At 31.3% G+C, this 21,836-nt stretch overlaps 1 protein-coding gene across 1 annotated transcript in view; it reads right to left on the bottom strand.

The window, feature by feature from the left end:
* The window catches only part of LOC143078809 (tyramine receptor Ser-2-like), a 73,009-nt gene extending 53,247 nt beyond the window's left edge, over positions 1-19,762 (bottom strand). Inside the window, exon 1 of the mRNA XM_076253792.1 lies at positions 19,647-19,762. Coding sequence (XP_076109907.1) covers positions 19,647-19,733 — 87 coding nt within the window. The 5' untranslated portion in view covers positions 19,734-19,762. The remainder of the gene's footprint in view (positions 1-19,646) is intronic.
* Positions 19,763-21,836: the final 2,074 nt, after the last annotated feature.

Here is a 21,836-nt window from a genome sequence, read left to right as displayed (position 1 = left end):
TGTGTTTGAGTTTTTGCCATTAGATAAAGGACTTTCAGTTTTGGGTTTTCGTTTGAGTTCGGTATTATAGTTATCTAAATTTTTATTTGTATTATTTGACGGCTTCAATATGAAAGATTTTGATGAAATTAGAGTATAATTTTGTCATTTGGAATCCCTAGTGTTATCACAAATATCACTATGCATGGAACTTTGTACTATAGTGAACTGATATCAGGAGTATTGATATCAAAAGTATTACAAATCTACTCTCCCTTTCTCTAGTTATATTTACTGTTAAATATCTGTCTTTATCACTTCCTTATTGTATAAAGGGAGTAATTGGATCGGTTTGACGTCCTTTCAAAAGTACAACGTTATGATATCACTCACGTTATCAAAAGCATAAACGTTTGGTGTAAGGTGACATAACAGACATTGTCTTTTAAATATGTCGGTTACGTGCACTATACATTAATAAATATGTCACTTTATTTGTTTCATCTTTTGACAATGGTATTTGATTATGTCATTAGAATACGATTTTGTTCTTTGTAATCCCTTGTGTAAACCAAATTATCAATATGCATTTCTTAATACCATTAAATGCAAATTGAAAAACATACCCAGCTGCGTTTTGGCAATATAAACTGCAATCATAAACATGGATCAAAATTATGAAATATCTACCAGTCCTGAATCCAATTATATATAATCTGAGAAATAATACCGATTGATCTGTAACTGAGTTGACTACTTTTGTATTATGTTAAAGGAGTAATATGATAGGTTTTACTGCTTCAAAGAAGTACAACGTTACTGTTGTTGAATTCTTTTTTTTAATTTAAACTGTATAACGGATTGTGTCCAACAATTTCCAACTGTTTATTTCTTCCTATGTGACGTTTATATTTCCGACGTCATACAAGCGAAACAATGCATGTGGTTTTTAAATTTGATAGATGCTTTTTGTGATTTTTAGTTAAAAATTTGTTTGTTTTGAGATTATGACACAGTGATGACTGACATACACGAACAAACTATTACTGATACAACAACACAGCAAAATACTAAAAGGTACGACTTTATACAAATGGTTTATATCCAACGCAATCATAGGTTTGAACTTAGTTTTAAATGTATTTTGTTTTTCGTTAGGATTGTATTCTATTTGCCTTCGGGTTTATTCCCATGTGACATTGTAAAATACCTTTAAAAAATAATCCATAGTGCCTTTCAACTAAACATTGTTTTAACATAAACATAATTTTTTTATAGGTTAGGACTGCACCAATCTGTATGTCATGTTTTAATGTGTTGCTGATTGCATTGCAACTTTGGCATGTGAAGCAGACATGTCTTTCTGCGAAAACTTTTCTTATTGTTTTACAGTAACAATAAGTTAAGGGGGAAAATATGTGTCATCTTAATGTTGAGTAAAAGCATAAGATTGCAAATACATTTTTATGTCTAATTACAACGGCTCAACAACTTCAAGATTTACGTTATATTATCTACTATTTTCCTTCTATCCTTCGGTTAGGTTAATGATCCTTTAAAGCAATTCAAAATGTCTTGTATTTATCAATACATTTAATTGATGAACAACGTTGACAATCACCATTATCGCTTATAGATGTTTTATAGACTTCAAAGCATAATAATTCTAATACAATTTCTACTAAGCAAATGCCAATGTGAAAGGTTTTAAATTGACAAGAAGTCAGTGCAGAAGATCAATTTAGTGCTTGATGTTAGCATCGAACAGCTAAAAAATATAACACATTGACAATTACAAGTTCATGTAAATATGAAAACAAATGGTCTATGAAAAGGTTTCAATTAACTCAACTTGAAAAAGACTAGCAATAAAGCAGAAATCAGCTACTAACGAGGGAAGTTACAAACTTTTCAATGATACATTTAATCGAAACAATAACCCTTTATTAGATTTTTATAAATACTATTCTTATAAAAGTTTTAAGGCATACACAAGATATATTACAATGATGTTCATAAATACAACAAGAACTGAAAACATTTCTAGTATCTAGTCGAATTTAGACTGGCGTCAAATGAGATGTTTAGTTAGTTATGGAAACAAGTTTTATCCATCACATCCTCAACGGAAGAAATGTCTTTACCAAATCACGACTATGATAGTTGTTTTCCATTCGTTTGATGTGTTAGAGACTTTTGATTTTGCCATTTGAGATTGGAACTTTTGAATTTTCCTTGGAGTTCGGATTTAAAGTTATTTTACTTTTTGCTGTTCTGGTTACCAAACACTAAAGTTCTTGTAAAATTATAAAAAGCATGATGTCTCTGATATGTTTCCTAAAGCCATATAATAGATGACGTTCCTCCCCGAGGTTACCAATAGTCAACTAGTGATTATTTAACTGATATTGAATATTAGTGATGCTGTCCTTTGGTAAAATATATAATGTCTCATAATAATAAAATGTTAGGATCATAGGTTGCATTTCTGTTAACATAGATAATTCATTTCACCATATGAACTCATTGTACGGCTAAAACTGTACAACTTTAACTATAAAGTTTTGAAACCAATCATATTCTATAATTGAAAGCTTATATGCATCACTATTTTATTTCAAAGGTAAAAATATATAGATGTGTGGCATAATTTCAATATCTATATGGCAAGAACTTCTAATAGTTCAAATTTTTACTTATATTCAGTGCAACCCATACCTTTACTATTGGTCTCAATTAGAATTCAAGGATTCCGGTTCTCTTATTATTTATACTGAAAACATGTCTAATTAAGGATAATCTGAGAAAAAACATAGAGATCATTTTTGCGAATCTGTTCGAAAACAAAAGAATTTATTTATGAAAATTATATATCACCCTAAAAGGTGTGTGGTTTTCTGAAACAGCTTTATTCATTGTTCTGTGGTAATTTTTTTGTTCTTTTCTAATATTTTTGCTAACGTGCTTTGTCTATATGCCTTTTGTGCTTCTTAGTTATAGAAAATTTGACTGTACCATACTGGCCGTTGACCACGAGACCTTTTAATATTATCTAACCTAGTAATTTTGAGCCGTTGATGTGTATGTGGTTGCTGATTGATATTGACGAATGCGTTCTGTCTTCTTTCATTCTTAAGATTTTTAGTCTTTTATTTTCTGATTAGTCAAATGAAGCGAAAATCAACCCCTCATCCACTGGTTCAAATGAATTTTAATTGACAAAATCAACCACCATTCACTGGTTCCCATGAATTTTAATCGAGCACTGATATTGATGATATACGATGTGCTTTAATTATCTAAACATCTCTCTTTTGATTTCACGATTTATATTATTATTTTCATATGATTGACAGCAGGCAAGAAAGGAAAATAATAAATCGTTTGATGTCTATGAATATATTGAAGATTGTATTATGACCTATTGCACACTATTAAATAGTTTTTTGCTGATTGCTTAATTAGTTATCAAAGGCAACAGGATTATAATTTAGTACCCCAGATGCGCGTTTCGTCTAAATAAGACTCATCAGTGACGCTCATATCAAAATATTTATGAAGCCAAAAAAGTACAAAATTGAAGACATTTGTTGATATAAATTACACCATATCAAAACCTGGACCCTGATTTATCCGTATGTAATAAGATGAGTGTTTGTAAACCTCGAATTTCATTTCTACATCTGGTCAACATAACGTTTTTCTAGAGTTAAAATTATCTTCTTATTTATTTGATTAACAACGGTAATGATAGGATTGGGTGTTTCCTTATAGAGAATGAGAGATACAGAAATTGTCGGGGTAAATGAACAGTAATTTACAAACTCTTATATCCAATGGAACAATGTCATGCTTGGGGACCATCTTGAGTGTAACATACAGTATTAGTTCTTGTTTTGTTTATTCAAATAACACACACAATTTTTTTTCCGCATTTATCAATTACCCTAAATATATATTGAAGATATGGCAACGCAAACTACACCAGGATAGTTTGATCAACTTGTTTATATATTCAAAGCTGTTTGACCTGTTATATTGAATTTGTTTCGGAAATACAAATTCTCATTATTTGATCCATCTTTTAATTCATTTACCTTTTTTATACAGCTAGCAAATAAAATCATATACACAATTTTATACCTATCACTTAGAAGGCACGTTTACTAATGGGTTTTCCTTTTTTCCTATCCTTCGATTGATCCAAATGACCAAGCTTGCAACGAAAACCATTATTACTTTCTAATTTTCAAACACTTCATAGCAATAAGGAATTTGGTCGGGCGATTTTGATATCGACATGTCGTGGAGACGGTTGTGTAGTTATGTAAAAAGAATGTGTACTTATCTCTAGATATTTTTTATATCAGTCTTCAGTATACACATGTTGTTAATTACAGATCAAATTTAATCCGTTTTGAATTCCCAAGTTTTTGAATACTTGAAATAAACCTGTCGAGGAAACAAAATATAGTATTACCCCATCAACGTTGGTGGAAACGTATTGATTTCTTTAAAACCTTAGGCAGACCTTGTCTTTTATTTCAATTATCCACAATAGATCCTTATGAAAATAAGATGTGGTATTAAAACAAGGGAAAAGAAAATTACAAAAATACTGAACTACGAGGAAAATCCCGAATCAAATGGCAAAGTCATTTATTTGAACCAGACTTGTTTTTATTGAAGTTAACTTTGTTGTTGTCTTCTGCGAAATATAGAAACACGATTTAACGGTAACTAGTAAACAACGCTGTTATGCTTGATGACTTTTTATAGGGTATCAGCACATACGTGTTTCAGCAGATGGTACAAAAGAGATATATTTATAAGACTGATTCAAATGCTAACGTTTTTAAAAAGGTCTATCAAATAGTCCGCAAAATATATTAACAGTAGACCTGTTTAATGGTCTTGTCTGGTAAAAATTGACATGTCTTCAGGTTTGCCTGGTTTGCAGAAGCCGTGAAAGAAAAGCAAACCTTAATGGAAAACTAAACCATTAAAGGTCAAAGTAGGGTCTTCATCACGACGCGTCAGTTCACACCGAACAGCAAGCTATAAAGGGTCCCAAAATTACTAGAGTAAAATCATTCAAACGGGAAAATTAACTTAGAGAGCAGTCCAAGTTCATTATGTACAGGTTACGACTGCAACCGTCTGTATGTCATGACGAAATGTGTTAGTGTGTGCAGTGCAACTTTGACATGCATAGGAAGCAGAGATGTCTTTCTTCCATAGATAATCTTATTGTTTTACAGTAGCAAAATACTTATGTTAATGGAAAACATATGTGTTTTTCTACAGTTGAGTGAAAGGCTAGGATTGCAAATGCATTTTCATGATTTATTGCAGTGGTGCAAAAGCTCATAGTCTTACGTAATTGAATCTACTATTTTCCTTCTATCCTTCGGTTAAATTAATGATTCTTTCAAAGCAATTGAAAATGTATTTGTTGATACTTTTAATTGATGAACAACGTTTAAAGTCATCATTATCGTTTATGAATGTTTTATAGACTACATAGCATAATAACTCTATCCCAATTTCTACTCAACAAATGACAATGTGAAAGGTTTTTAACTGAAGAACAGTCAGTGCAGAAGATCAATTTAGTTTTTTTCTGTTAGCTTCGAACAGCACAAATATATGGCACATTGAAAACTGGTGTTTTACGAAATCAATCTGAAGCAGTCAACTTAAGAATGACAATAAATGGTCTATGGAAAGGTTTCAATAAACTCAACTGGAAACAACTAGCAATAAATCAAGGACAGCTACTTAAAAGGGAAATTGCAAACTTATCAATGTATGCATTTCTAAAGTTTTGTTTGGTGTTTTATTTTCAAACCAATAACCCATTATTTTTCAGATTTTTAGATTTTTAGATCCCGATGTTTAAGACAGCCACATTCTTTGTGAAAGTGCTTGTCCAAAGTCAGGAGCATGTTATTTAGTGGTTGTCGTTTGTTGATGTGTAACTTATTTGTTATTTCGTTCATTTCTGTACATAAATATGACGTTAGTTTTCTCATTTGAATTATTTTACATTTGTCATTTCGGGGCCTTTTAAAACTGACTATTCGGTATGGGCTTTGCGCATTGTTGAAGGCCGTACGTTGGCAAATAGTTGTTAATTATTTGTCAGTTGGTCCCTTGTGGTGAGTTGTCTCATTGGCAATCATACCATATTTTCCTTTTTATATTTGTCACTTTAAATAAAAATTCATTGTACCATACTGGCCATTAAACCTCGTGACTTTTCAATATTATCTAACCTAGTCATTAAGACTTGTAGATGTTGACGTATATGTGGTTGCTGATTGATATTGACGTATATTCTCTGTCTCTTTTCATTCAATTCTTATGCTTTTTTGTTTGTTATTTCCTGTTTAGTCAAAGTCAAAGTATCAACATTGATGATATACGATGTGCTTACATATCTGACCATCTTTTTTTTTTATTTCACGATTGATATTATTAATTTTATATGATTGACAAAAGACAAGAAAAGAAAACAAACAAATTGTTTGAGGTCTATGAATATAATGACGAATTTATCGTGACTTATTGCATACTATTAAATATGTTTTGTTCATTTCTTAACATTCTTGAAATACGCCATATAAAAACCTGGATCCTGATTTAACCGTATGCAATTAGATAATTATTCTTAGACCTCGAATATTATATCTTAATCTGGCCAATATAACGTCTTCCTAGACTTATAATTATCTACTTATTAATACGAATATCGACAGTAATGATAGGATTGTGTGTTTCCTTATTGAGAATGAAGGATAAGAACCTGTCGGGGTAAATGAACAGTTATTTACTAACTCGTATATCCAATGAAACAATTTAATGCTGGGGGACAATCTTCAGTGTACATACAGTATTAGTTCTAGTTTTGCTTATTCAAATAACACACACAAACTTTTTCTGCATTTATCAATTATCCTAAATATATATTGAAGATATGACAACGCGAACTACACCAGGCTAGTTTGATCAACTTGTATATATTAAAAGGTTTTTGACCTGTTTCGGAAATACAAATTCTCATTATTTTGATCTATGTAAAAAAAAAACCTCACGAATGACAATCTCTACCAACCGTTTTCAGTTAGACGTGCATGTACATTTTTTGATACAGCCAGTAAAAAAAATCATATACATAATTTTATACCTATCACTTAGAAGGCACGTTTACAAATGTTTGTTTTCTCTTTTCCTATCCTTCGATTGCGCAGAAGGATCAAGCTTGCATCGAAAACTATTATTATATTCCCATTTTCAATCAATTCATGGCAATAATGGATTTGGCTGGGCGACTTTTATATCGACATGTTGTAGAAACGGCTGTCTGATGTTGTAAGCAAACCGCATGTTTATACCGAGTTGTTTTATATCAGTCTTCAACATACACATGTTGTCAATTAAAAATCGGATTTAATCCACGTTAATTTTCTAACGTTTTGAATACTTCAAATCAAATTCTCGAGTGATGTAAAATATAATATAACACCATAAACATGGTAAACGTTGGTGGAATCTTATTTATTTCAAATAGACATTAATGCAACTTTGTTTTTCATTTCCATTATCCACAAATTAGCATTATGAAAATAAGATGTGTTATGCAAGCTAGTGAAAAGTAAAATAGGACTGATTCATATGCAGACTTGTTATTGGTCTGTCAAATAGTCCACCAACATATTACCAGTAGACCTATTTACTGGTCTTGTCTGGTAAAAATTACATTTCTTCAGGTCTTATGTAGATATAGAAAGATATGGTTTGAGTGCCAATGAGACAACTCTCCATCCAAATAACAATTTATAAAAGTAAACCATTATAGTTCAATGTACGGCCTAAGCTCACACCGAACTACAAGCTATGCTTGATTTGCATCGGTCCTGAAATAAAGCAGACCTACAAGTAGGTTTAGTCAGATAAGATTAAAATCCACGTGCAAATCTGCAATTTGTTTCTAAAGTTAACTTAGAGAGCAGTCCAAGTTAATTATTTATAAGTTAGGACGTCACCCATCTGTTAATTATGATGAATAAATGCAACAGTAGTATACCGCTGTTCGAAATTCACCAATCGATTGAGAGAAAAAGACAAATCCGGATAACAAACTAAAACTGAGGAAAACACATCAAATATAAGAGAAGAACACCGACACAACAACAACACAGCACTAAAATGTAACACACACAGAAACGAACTATAATATAATAATAGCCATGTTCCTAATGGAATGTGTTATTAGATCTATTGCAACTTTGACATGTGTAACAGAGATTGATTCCTTCCATATCTATTCTTATAGTATTTACAGAAACAAAGTACAAAAGGATAAAGTGAAAATATGTGTCATCTCAATGTTGAGAGGAAGGCAAGGATTGCATATAGTTTTCATGATGTATTGCAGTGTCTCCGGATATTGTAGTATTACGTAATCTAAACTACTTTTTTTACTTCTAGCCTTCGGTCAGGTTAATGGTCTTTTCAAAGCCATTTAAAATGTATTCATTGATACATTTAATTGAGGAACAACGTTTACAATCACCATTATAAGTTATATGGTTCGCTACTGACCCCATACGGATCCATATAGGGTTAGTAAAATTCATAGGGGGTGAGGCCGGAGTCCGAGTCCCCTCTGAATTTTATTCACCCTCTATGGATGCGTGGGGGGTCAGTAGTAAACCGTATAACGAATTTATCTGACGCTGGACTTTTTTCTGCGGCGTTTTGTTGAAAAATAAACAATGACACACAACAACATTAATAGATGACGTCGCCATTAACGCGTCATGAACCCCATATGAAACTTACTAACCCCATACGGTCTCATAGGGGGTCATCACGTGACGACATTTAACCAATCACAACGTGATAATTCATCTGTGGTCCGATAATATTGCTTATGAATGTTTTGTGGACTACAAAGCATAATAACTGTAACATAATGTCTACTCAACAAATGACAATGTGAAAGGTTTTTAATTGACGAACAGTCAGTGCAGAAGATTAATTTGGTATTTGCTGCAAGCGAAATATATAACACATTAAAATGGATGTATTATGAAATCAATCTGATGCAGTTCGTTTAAGTATGAAAAAATGGTCTATGAAAGGTTTCAATGAACTCAACTGGGAAAATACTAGCATTAAAGCAAATGTCATCTACTAAAAAGAGAAATTACGAACTTTGTTATGCTATAGTTTGGATTTATTTTCGAATTTTAAATATCAAGATGCGTAACGGCACCTCAACACTGCTATTTTGAAGGACTTTGATTGTTTTTTTCGGTTTTGTAGCCAATGATTGATAATAATAACATTTTTTTTCAAACCCAACGTCAAATTTGAAGTACATTATTCAGCTTTCAATTAAGTCATTTCGGCTTATGATGAGTTTCGATGTTGAATGTAACGTAAAATTTTCAATAGTTTAACAAATTATCTGCAACAATTTAAAGTACTCACTAAGTTTTTATATAGCAATAAGTCTATTTTTAAAAAATCGTCGGAAAAAAGTAATGGCTGTTTCTCAGTCTCTGCTTTACATTTCAAACATGTTCGAGAATTTTTTGTTCTGAAAGAGCGACCAAGTCAAAGGAAACGTACCCTTACTCTTTATTCACAAAAAAGGTCACCATAGTGAGTGATAAAAACATCACAGTAATAAACGACAATGTCAATAACTATTTACATACATGTAATCAATTGCATAAGGTTTATGCAGATTTCTTTTAAACGAGATATGATCAAGTATATCAGATATTTTAATGAACAGTAAAACATCAATTGATTGTGATGTACTTTTATAATTACATAATTCTGCCGAATTGAACTTTGAATGTTTGCATATCAGATGAAATTTAGTTTTAAAACTGTATCAATATCATTATCTTTTAATTATAAGTGCATTTAATTATTTCAGACAAATGTACTTTAATGAGTATGATTTTCATATTTTGATAAAAAAAAATATCTTAAAAGATATACGAAGATGTGGTATGAGTGCAAATTAGACAACTCTCCATCCAAGTCACAACTTGTAAATATAAACCATAATAGGTCAAAAAAACAATCTTCGACACGGAGCCTTGGTTCACACCGAACAACAAGTTATAAACTAACCGAAAATGACAAGTGTAAAACAATTAAACAGGAAATCCAACTGGGTAATCTATATAAAACAAGAACACGAAACACATATGAAACATATTAACAAACGATGCATGAATTACTGTTATAGAAATATTTTTGAAAATACTAATAGAGGCCCAAGGTAGCTGAATGAAAGTAGGAATTAAAATTTTGAAATTGAATTGACTGAATACATGAACCTGTTGTATTTACCGTAACGAAACCAAATGAAAACAGTACCCATACCGCGCTTCAAAAAATTTAGCTTTTTCGGCCATACAATCTTAGGAATGGTATATGGCTTTCTAAAATGTAAAAACTACTTTATTTCATCCTGTGATAAATATTTTACCCCGAGTTTTAAATTGAAAGTGTAAAAATATGTCTTTCCGTTTCGCTTATCATATACAGTCAGGATCCTACTTCGTCAAAATTATCTCCCCATTACGCCAGTTCATTTTCACAATCGTAAAATTGGAAGCCATTTTAGCGATGACGCGCTACCAATTTTGCTCTTGGAAACCGATAAATTTATCCACATTGCACCAATACGATCCTTATATGTCAGTTATATTTTAAAAGACAAATGTATCAACTAGCTAATGAGCATCAGTTAATGATATTGTCTGCATTGATTCAACTTAAAACTATTGTCTGATCGGTTGTTAGGTGGAATTTTCGAAAAATCATAAACATTTAAAAAAAATCTAATTAAATATTTCGTGGAAGGGCAGACTAGATTTTTTTAGTGGTTGAAGACTATAAACCCTAGTTATCACACACAAAAAATTAGAATTTTTCGAAGATATGCATTTTCATCATTTAACTTGTAAGACTGTCGTCAAGTACTTTCAGTAAAAAAATAGCTATTCGAACACACCTTCCCTGGTTTTGTGACTCATTAGATAGGTATTTCACTTGACCCATATATTTCATCTTTTAGTACTGTTATTTTTTTGTGTTATAAAGTCAACCTGTAGCTTTAATATATAAAAATGATAGAATCTGAAGCGAGACGATGTATGAAATATTCTTACTTTGAACGATATCAAGACAAAATACTCAACTCAAACACGCCCTAACATAAAAAGGTGCACTCGATTTTCTCTTTTCGATACAATTGTTACCTATTTTTTGGAATTTTTTCTTCAGTCACATAATGGAAGGGCAGACACGAAAATTACTGAACTAATAGGTTGATATCTTTTCCGTCCGTGGTAATTTTTTCAAAAAAATCGGAGGTTATGCATTTTTGTCATCCAACTTGAAAGATACCCATGTCGTCGACTTGATATCTAATTGTTCTGCTTAACTATGTACTAGATAAATTGAAAACTTATGCAAATGGTGTTTTTGAAATAAAACACCTCGTAATTGAGAAGAAAATTGCAGTTTTGTCTGTTTCTATTAACTTTTTAAAAATTTGTCACTATAGTAAACAATACAGTAAACATTTATCGCCTTCTCTAATAGAGAGCTTCGATTCTTTTGTTCTATTTCAACCTGGTTTCCGACTGTATATATTTATAAGACCGCAAAATATATACTTGATGTTTTTCAAAACCTTGTAAAGTTTGTCCCGTTAAATATTATTTAAAATACATAACCTGGTGTATATCACGTTCGACGAACTGTCGACAATTTCAATTTGAGTTTAATTATATATGTAGCAATGGAGTATGAGTAATACCTGATATTATCTAGATGCATACATCTTTAGAGCAGCTATAGTTCAATATCATAGAATATCGAGTTATCTTGGTTTAAACCTTTCAATAATTATTTATCTTATCAATGAGCAAACCCTTCAACAATAATACAAGTGCTTAATAATCTTTTTTCAAGTTTTTTCAAATCCACTTATCGAGATTGAAAAACGTGTAACGTTGAATTTTTAGAAATGAAAAATTGATCCCGCGATATGTTCATATCCCTGGCATTATAGAAAATCCGTGGCGAGGGTCCTCTTTTGGTATATTTCATCTCTAAAAATGGTTGTCGCTATTTTCATAACTTATTTCTTAATTTGGGGCGATTTTCACTTTAAACATTTTGTAACGTCGATGTATTCCTTTTTTGATGGTTTAAAATATTTGTAAGGTATTGAGAATCTTGAAGGTACGTTGAGCACTCACTTTCATATTTAACCACTCTACATTTGGTATTTGACCGTACAGAGTCATGAGCCTGTATTTCAGTAGTTTGCGTTGGTTCGTGTCTGTGATATTTGTTTTTCGTAACTTAGGTTGTTATTTTTCTCTTTTTCTCTTGTCGGGGCCTTTTATAGCCAACTACACGGTATAGGTTTTAATCTTTGTCGTTGCGGTACAGTGACCTTTAACTGCTTACATCCCCTTAATTTGAACTTTGGTGGATAGTCGTCTCATTGACAATCCTATCCCATCTTATTTTTATGTTACCTAATAAGGCACCTCTATTGCCTACTTTTGTATTTATAAAAGTTTGTTACTGCCATAATGATTCGATATAAATATCACTCTAGATAGTCGTTTTAAACTACAAGAACCATAAGTATCAAATGGTTCGATAACGAAGTATCATTTTACTTGAATAAATATTTTAATTTCGTATCATTGGTCCTCTTCATTGGTCGTTAATACAAGCTATGGTTTGCATTACGGAAGTGAATGATGTTATTGTAATTTATAAGAAAGTAAAATTGCTATTCTTAACGTACATGTTAAAACATTTGATGTTCATTCATGTAAGACAGGTCTAGAAATGACCATATATACACCTATCATTTAACACAATAATGTTTTCCCACGCAAACAAATGTATACGCCTTCGAACTACTACGTGAGAAGAAAATTAATTCCCGTTACACTACGTGCCATGGGTATTAGGAATTTCCCAGTGAAAAAAAGACCTATATTTTCACATGTGAAATAAACGTGGTTATTTAACTCCTCCTCGACAAATATTCAACTCGTGACCAAACAACACTCATAATTAACTCATGAGCTACGCACATTCGTGAATTAATGTTATTGTTTAATTGGTCACACCAAAGATTCTGTTTCAAATATAGAACTATATACTGGAATGTAGTCGTTATAGGTTCAAGATGTCTTCTTTTTTTAATAAATCCACAGACTTGGGTTGCGCCTTTTGTGTTTTCTCCTAAAGTACTGCATATTTTATTTATCTAATTGCACAGTGTCATTGAGAAAGTTGAATCATTATGACAGACATAAAAAAACATTCTCTGAATAATCCCGCATTTAGAAAAAAACAACAGATTTTTTACAAATTTTTAAGTAAAATTTCAATGAATTACATACCAATCGCAATTCTTGACCACTTTTAAGTATTCTTTCACGATAATTTCTCTCGATTAACCGAATAACACCCGTGAACTGTAACCGAAGAGTGAGTGGAAGGAAGCCTTGTAAAAATTTAGAAATGTAAAGGAGGACTATCAAACTTCTTTTTAATTCTTCAAAGGTTGGGGGGAGTGGGGCAATTATTTTGTTTTCAAATATTTAGCAAATCTGTATACAATAAACACACTATTTTTGACGTGGTGATGCATAATCAATAAACAACATACTGTGCGCTGCCTATACAATAAAGAAATGTAATATTTTTACACAGAGAAAATATTTTCGCTCGGGCTCATTTCTTAAGTTCCCAAATTTTAACTTTCAACCAGATCTTGACTTCGAGGAGAGTAAATTTATCTGAAGCTGAAATGGAGTGACGGTAAATGTCAATGAGACCATATAATAATAATAGTTTTGTATTTTTTTTTGTTTTTGAAAGAGAGTTTGTTTTTCTTTCTTTCATCAAGGTATGAACTTGAAAAAATAAAGAAATTATAATGTTTCCTTCCATCCACTTGAATGCTTAAAAATAAGAATCTCGTTACCTTAAAAAAATTGAAAATGAATAAAACATATTTAGGATTGGAAAATTTAGGATTTTTATGCCTACAACCTCCTTAATTTGAAATTGGAATTTGATAAGTATATTAATAAGCATAAACAATCCCAAAATGGCAAATCGAATTATTATCATAGTTTTTAAACCTAGAATTATTAGAAAGATCAAAGCAGGTATTGCATACCTAAAAAAAACGCGAACCTGATAGAGCGAAAAACAACTGATGTAATTAGTAAATCACATTGAAACTATGGATTCATACCATTACAGAGCTCATGTACTTGCTTATAAATTATTGTTTTCTCAATTTGTGGACTGTTTTAAAATAATCGTAATATATATACAAAAATGTATATTAATAAAGAGCATCGTCCTCCGCTGTAGGGTATAACCGCAGGACATGCATTAGATTGGAAAGGAGTGAGGGGGTCTTAGACTTCGGATTGTAATTAAAAGCTAGACATATGTATTTATTGTTATCTTCATAATACAAAGACCGTGTTAAACATGAGTGATACATGCTGTAGAACTAGTAAATAAGCTTTTATTATTTTCTTTTTTGCTGAGTATTTAGTACAGTTAGTTAGATGCATGCACCGTGGCAGGACGTACCGACCCCTCGCTATAGCCCAATCACTTGTTTTTATGGTCAAATATTTGGACTTTTGGAAGTTAGATGCTGCTTTTAGTTAAAGGAAAAAAAAGGCAAATGTACAGAGAAGTACGATTATTTCAGGAATTTAAAGTTTCAGTTACTTGTGATTGGGACAAAATACATAAATACATGTATTCTAATCATCCAAAGAAACTTATTTTTCTTTGGGATAATGAAAGATAATGAAATGTTGTTGATTTTAACAAATTGTCGACAGGTAAAATCACTACGATTTAACCTGCGACTGCCTTTTAATACTCGTAAGTTTACGATCAAACTTTCGATAAAATTCGACTAACGATTGTTTATGAAACGGTCAAAAACGACGTCCGACGTAGTACGATCTAAGATTGTCGTACGATTCTTTGTGAAACGATAGCCAGCTGAGGCCCACCTCCGAATGCGAGATTTTCTTGCGGCAATGAAGACCAATTGGTGGTTTTTTGGCTATAACCTGCACTTTGGTCAGGTTGTTGTCTCTTTGACATATTCCCCATTTGCATTCTCAATTTTATTACTGTCATTAGTACCCAGACTTGTAGTATGTGTAGGTATCATGAATAGAAACGCATATGGGGGAAGTCATGCGAAAACAGCCTTTGGTTTTAGACACGAATATTTATTCTAAAGGGTAAATGCTACATAAAAAGGCCTGAAATTACATTGATTGCAACGACTTTATCTGTTCTTGCAATCTTTTTCGCTTTCAATTTTTGTGATTAACTGTTTTTTTTAATGTCTCATAGTAAAAGTGGTATCAGATGTTGCATTACAAAAACAAATTGAAATCCGGTTTTCGACCTTTTAAGATAAAATCACTATTTCCGAAGTGACAAAATTATGTAAAAGCACTTTAACGTCATTTGATTTTCAACTCGTTATATCATAGGTGGTGCACACTGTTAAATAACCCGCTACGCGCGTTATTCAGTGTGCAACACATTTTTTATGTTATCTCAGGCGTCGATAAACCATTGTATCAACTGAAATCACAAGTTAACAATTGTTTTATTATATGACTTTTTATCTTTCTCCAATTTTCTAGTATTTGTTCAAAAACTTTAATTGGTTATCAAAGGTACCAGGATTATAATTTAATACGCCAGACGCGTTTCGACTACATAAGACTCATCAGTGACTCTCAGATCAAAATAGTTATAAACTTTAAGCCAACTAAGTACAAAGATGAAGAGCATTAACTAAAAACAAATACACAAAAGAAAAAGAAAAAAAGAGAAAAATACTCCGAAAACAAGAAGAAAACGAAAAAAATTGCGAATTTTATTTAGGTACACGGACTCTGTTCCAACTTATATTAACTTCTTAGATTTTTGGCGCGGTGAATCTAACGTTTTATCAAAGAGGATTTCCTATGGTATTAGCCAATTAAAAAAAACAAAAAACATTTGCCATAAAATAATAACAAATATTGCCGAAATGTGAATCTGATGTAGGAAAACATGGAAAGTGTTATGGTATTTGAATGTATGATATAAAATGTCAATTACTTTTAAGACTTTCAACTGCGTTCTACATTATTTTCACGAACAATGTGTTGCAAATTAAATAATTAGATTATTCAATTTTTAGACTTTGTAAGATCAGCAATTGTTTGGAATGAACACCTACATGTACTGTAAATATATATTTGTACTAACGACAAAGGACATTACTTCATTTCAATAATAATTTCATGTTACCTCGCATGATAAAATTCTCTGAAGATACATTAAATTTAGTTCCATAGTTTATAAAGAGCATTTTGCTATCAGAGTTAAACTTAATATCATATGACAGAAATCATGTCTCTAAGGTGAACGGCTTCCTATTAGGTTCAGTACTAACATGCCAAACTGTCATTATGTTTATGAAAGTGAGTATATTTGTTAATTTTATATAATGATTCATGATGGTACCCTTTTTTTTAAAATATTTTAGCTTCAAACCTTCGGGACTATTTTATGTTCAAAACATTGAACATAGAAACTAATCGATATTGTTTTTAATCTAAACTCAGATAGAAACAAATCCTTCTAGATTAAAAGTTCAACAAATAACTTCATTCAGAACACTAAAAAGAGTTTTTGAGTATTTCAACGGTTTTGCAAAAAGTAAAATCACAAAAATACTAAACTCCGACAAAATTCAAAAAGGAAAGTTCCTATGACAGTTCTTGTCCATTCGTTTTTTATGCGTTTTGTTATTTGATTTTGCCATGTGATTATGGACTTTCCGAATTGATTTTCCTCTGAGTTCAGTATTTTTGTGATTTTACTTTTCCTATTAGAATGTCAAAATCAAAAGCCCAAACTTAGACTTAGTACAGACATTTTCTTATGCAGAAAATGGTGGATTAAACCTGTCTTTAAAGCCAGCTAAACCTATCACTTGTATGACAGTCAGTCGCATCAAAAACTAAGGCTAAAGAAGCCTTGCAAATTTTCAAATCGGTTTATATTTGAACAAAACAAAGAATATTGCTATCTGATTTTGTAACAAAATAAAACATGGAAATTCTGTCGAGATGTTATGAAACAATGATAAATCATCAATCTTATTATTAAATGTATTTCGCTATCAGCAAACTATTTTAATTGACGCACTTTTAATCCATGGAAGTACATTAAAATTCAAACTAAAACAAAGTAGATTAAATTCTTATTTATGCGTTCATCGCCTCTATAGAAATCAATCATGTTTAAAATTTTATGGTTAAAATAGGGATCTACCAATTTCTCGAATAAAAAATTGATTTCTAAATTATGAATTCTGAAATATGTTTAATTTCCTATGGGCTCTGTAAAAATGACACATGCAAACATGTTTTTATTTTAAATGCAAAATTTTCAAAATATTGAACTTATTCAGCAGGATGATTGACTTTATTTATTATCATTTCGCGTGTTATCTACTATCTTCAAAAGTAAAATTAAACTTTTACAAAGCTCAGATAGATGATCGATGTATATTTAGTAATTTCCGTTTTTGTATATGTTTGTCCCTTCTCCTATCATAGTTTTCGCACATACTGTTGTCATTTCCGATGTGTATCCTTGTATGACTTTATCGGATAGTTATTTTAGGATTGTACACGAATCTTTAATACAGCTAACAGATTTTATGTTATGATTGATTTTTGTAATTAAATATTTGAACACAGTCCAAAACCAAATGAAATATAAGAGGTCAATATACGGTCTTTGACAATGAAAACATGCTTTTACAACAAATTATATGTTACATAGTGTGCAATTGTCCTGTTACGAGAAATTGCATACTGTGTAACGAGTTTATACTGATTTTGTTATATTACATATTATTATAATTCAATTAAATTATTAGGACAATATCAACCAAATATATTTAGAGATGTAATCCTAAACCGTGGAAAATATTAAAAAGCAACAAAATAAAATATTAGGTCAATGTTATAAGGGAGACTATTTCCAATTGACGTAATAAAAAATTGTACTGAAATTTATCAGGATATTTTAAGCTAACGAAATTGCGAGCAATAGTACTCTAAATCAGGATCATAATCTTTATACGGCGTCGCGAAGGTAAAATCTGCGATGTAATGTTTGAGCAACTTTTAAAGATTTGAAATCAATAATATGTTTTTAAGATTCAAGATTCAAGATAATGTAGCCATCCCTTTAAAAAAAACTCCTTGAAAACGGCTCTATAGAATTTAACTGTGCACATTTTTTCTACGAGAATTTAACTAATACTTGAGTTTTATTTAACTAACTGTTGACTTTTCAATTTCTGATTAATTTAGTTGGTTAAACTATTTGTAAACAGATGACAATATTCCACAAAACTTGCAAAATTACTTCCACGGGACATAGAGTTATGCACCTGCTATATCGACTTTTGATCTGACTATATAATTTCAAAGTTTTAAATGCCAAAACAGGCGGAATTTTAATTTCCCTGTGAGACAACAACCGACATGTCTAGGAGACTCAAATATACAACAAATACGTGCATCGCGTAGTGTTTTGTTTGGTCTTTATGCACTTAAGACATAAACGTTCACTGTGGTTTACAAAATTGAAAGAATCAGAGCCATAGTTAATCCCAATCGGGATATCAATCATTTAATTGTTTACTATACACAAAATAACGAGCATTTATAATATCAAGCAATAGCTAATCATTTTTTTTTGTAATTCAAATGTGTAGCTTTATAATGTGGTTTATAAAGATATCAATATCATATCAACAACACCGTTATTCATATGATCCTTGAGCGTACGAGCATTTAGACTTTATTGCCTTTAAAGATATATAATGGAACCAACTAAACAGTGGAATAGCAGAACTATAAATGTAGTAATATAATTTGGAAAAAATAGTGTGATGGTAAATCAGTAACGGTCTAACAAACAAAAAAAGTACACTTTAACAATGCATCGATTAAGTGGGTTCTGTAAAGTATTTTGAAAAATTCGAACTGCTATTGATGAAAGATGATATGTTAATAGAGATCAGGGACAAAAAGCTTGCGTTCCACTAGAGCATCTCTCTACAAACAGTATGGACTTCGCTTCTTTAATTCATACGGGTGGATTTTTATTCAACCCCAAAAGTTGCGGACGAACATTGCCACAGGCGTGTCTGCGAACTTCGTGCATTACACGGAATATTTATTTGTATCCGTGATTATCTTAATTAATTTTGTACAACACTTTATAATAATTAACAACACCTTGAACACGAATCACACAATTTACATATATTCTAATAACATCACACAATTTAGATTATTATCTTCTTTTTTTTAATTATTAAACTTTTGCATGTCAAATGTGATCGAACGAAGGACTAGCTGTTGTCACCAGTAACACGTGTAAAACATGCCGTGTATGAAACAGTATGTGTTATTGCTTACCTAACGTTTAGGAGATGTAGTTTGTAGTATTGTATTGCTTACCTGGCGTCTAGAATATACAGCTGTCCGTTTTCGTTTGTCAATAGATCTTCTCCGCCGAGAACAATATATAGTTGTATTGTATAACATATGCACAATAGATGAATATAACACTGCAGTGATCACCAACGGTACAATATAAAAAATAACAAGGTCTATCATATAGTATACCCTGTATTGTTTTCTCTCTAGTCTATAACTACAGGATTGCATCGTTTCACCCTTTTGGTTTATATCACATGTAATTTCACTAAGACCTAACCAAGGTGCACAATACATCAGAGCAAAACACCAGAGTCCTATTATTATTTTCTTTGCACGTTCTGTTGTGCACATGATTTGAGCTTTCATTGGATGGCATATAGCAATGTATCTTTCAATTGTAAAGGCTGTTATAGAAAGCGCTGATGCGTTAGCTCCAAAATATTGCACGAAAACCATTATTGAGCATAAAACGTGACCATACGGCCATTCGGCGCGCTTAAAGAACGGTTCAGCTGTAGCGGGTAAGGCGGCTGATAATAATAACAACATGTCAGCGAAGGCGAGACTTAAAAGATAACAATTTGTAGTCGTATGCATACTGCGGCGTTTGATGACGACAGTTATAACAAGAATATTTCCAACAAACCCCATTATAAAAATAGCAGTTAGTAAAATCACAGCTACTACTACGTAACATGGCGAATAATGTTCAAAATCCACTACACACATGCATTCCGTCTTATTACCGTTTGTTATGTTACATGTAATGTTTTCCGAACCGTCCCCAGACTCCATCTGAAAGTAATGACACTGCAGTTAAAAGTTAGATTAAGATGAACTTTGTTGACGTTATATGTAATCACTACCGCGAAGTATCCATGTACAGACAATTTTTATAGAATAAATTCCTTATTCAGAAAAAACGTTTCGCGTATCCATAACAAAAAAAATACACTATTTTTTAACAACAAATAGTTTATTTTTTCTCAGTTTAGATACAAGGGATGATACTTTTCCTAATTTCCTCCAATCCGTGACATTGTTGCTTTACGTGGTATTATAGTAATTCAAGATTTTGCTACCACAGATCAATAATGTAATGTTTTTCTTCTTCTTCTGATAGAGATGAAACGTTTTATAAATATTTCAAGTGAATCCTGATAGAGAAGAAATGTTTTATAAATAATAAGAATGAATCGTGAAACAGTTTATAAATTATTCAACGTGATCCAATGCAGATGAAACGTTTTATAACTAATTCATACGTGATTGAATATACTGTGTAATTTGTATTTATTAACCTTTTTTATTTTTTAAAACTTCATCAATGCGTCTCTAATAAGTTCTGCTTTGATCTTCATAAGAGTGGCTCTGTACTTATACATCCCGTCATTAAGGTTTTGTGTCATGGTTCTTAATATATTTGTTTGTTTCTAGAGTGATTTAGATGATAATACAATGTTGTACCCTTATTATTGACATTTTCCCTATTTTTTTCAATTTGATTGTCCAGACATCTTTGTCAATGTATTGGAATTTTATGCGACTGGCATACAAGTGATAGGTTTAGCTAGCTTTAAAACCAGGTTTAATCCACCGTGTTCTACATAGGAAATGCCTATACCAAGCTAGGCATATGACAGTTGTATCCATTCGTTTGATGTGTTTGAGATTTTGATTTTGCCATTTGATTAGGGGCTTTCCTATTAGAATTTTCGTCGGAATTAAGTATTTTTGTGATTTTACTTTTCAGAAAGACACTGCTTTATACTGCTAGTATAGTGATATGTGATATAAAAAAAATATTACAGGTTTAAAATAATGCATTTAATTTTAAGGTGTCATTTGAGCATACAAGAATGTCACATCAGATATTGAAAACTATGCTAGAATTAATCGTCAAACAAATGTAGTCATAAATATTTTTTTCTGAAGTCAGCATTATTATTACTCATGATAACATAAACACACCCTGTGGTAAGAATTCCTAATAGATGAAATTGAATTTTATGATTAATTTTGAAACAAAATTTCAACAAATACCAAACTCAAAGAGAAATTCAAAACGGAATGTCCCAACGGCGTCTTACTAAATAGCAAAATCAAAAATCCAAACACTTAAATGAATGGAAAACAATTGTCATATGCCTGACTTGGTACACAACAATGTCCATATGTAAAAATGATGAACTGGTTTTATAAAACCTC

This window comes from Mytilus galloprovincialis, chromosome 6, assembly GCF_965363235.1.
Source record: "Mytilus galloprovincialis chromosome 6, xbMytGall1.hap1.1, whole genome shotgun sequence".
NCBI lineage: Eukaryota > Metazoa > Mollusca > Bivalvia > Mytilida > Mytilidae > Mytilus > Mytilus galloprovincialis.
Note: the sequence above shows the minus strand (reverse complement) of the source record. Positions and strands in the feature narration are given on the sequence as shown.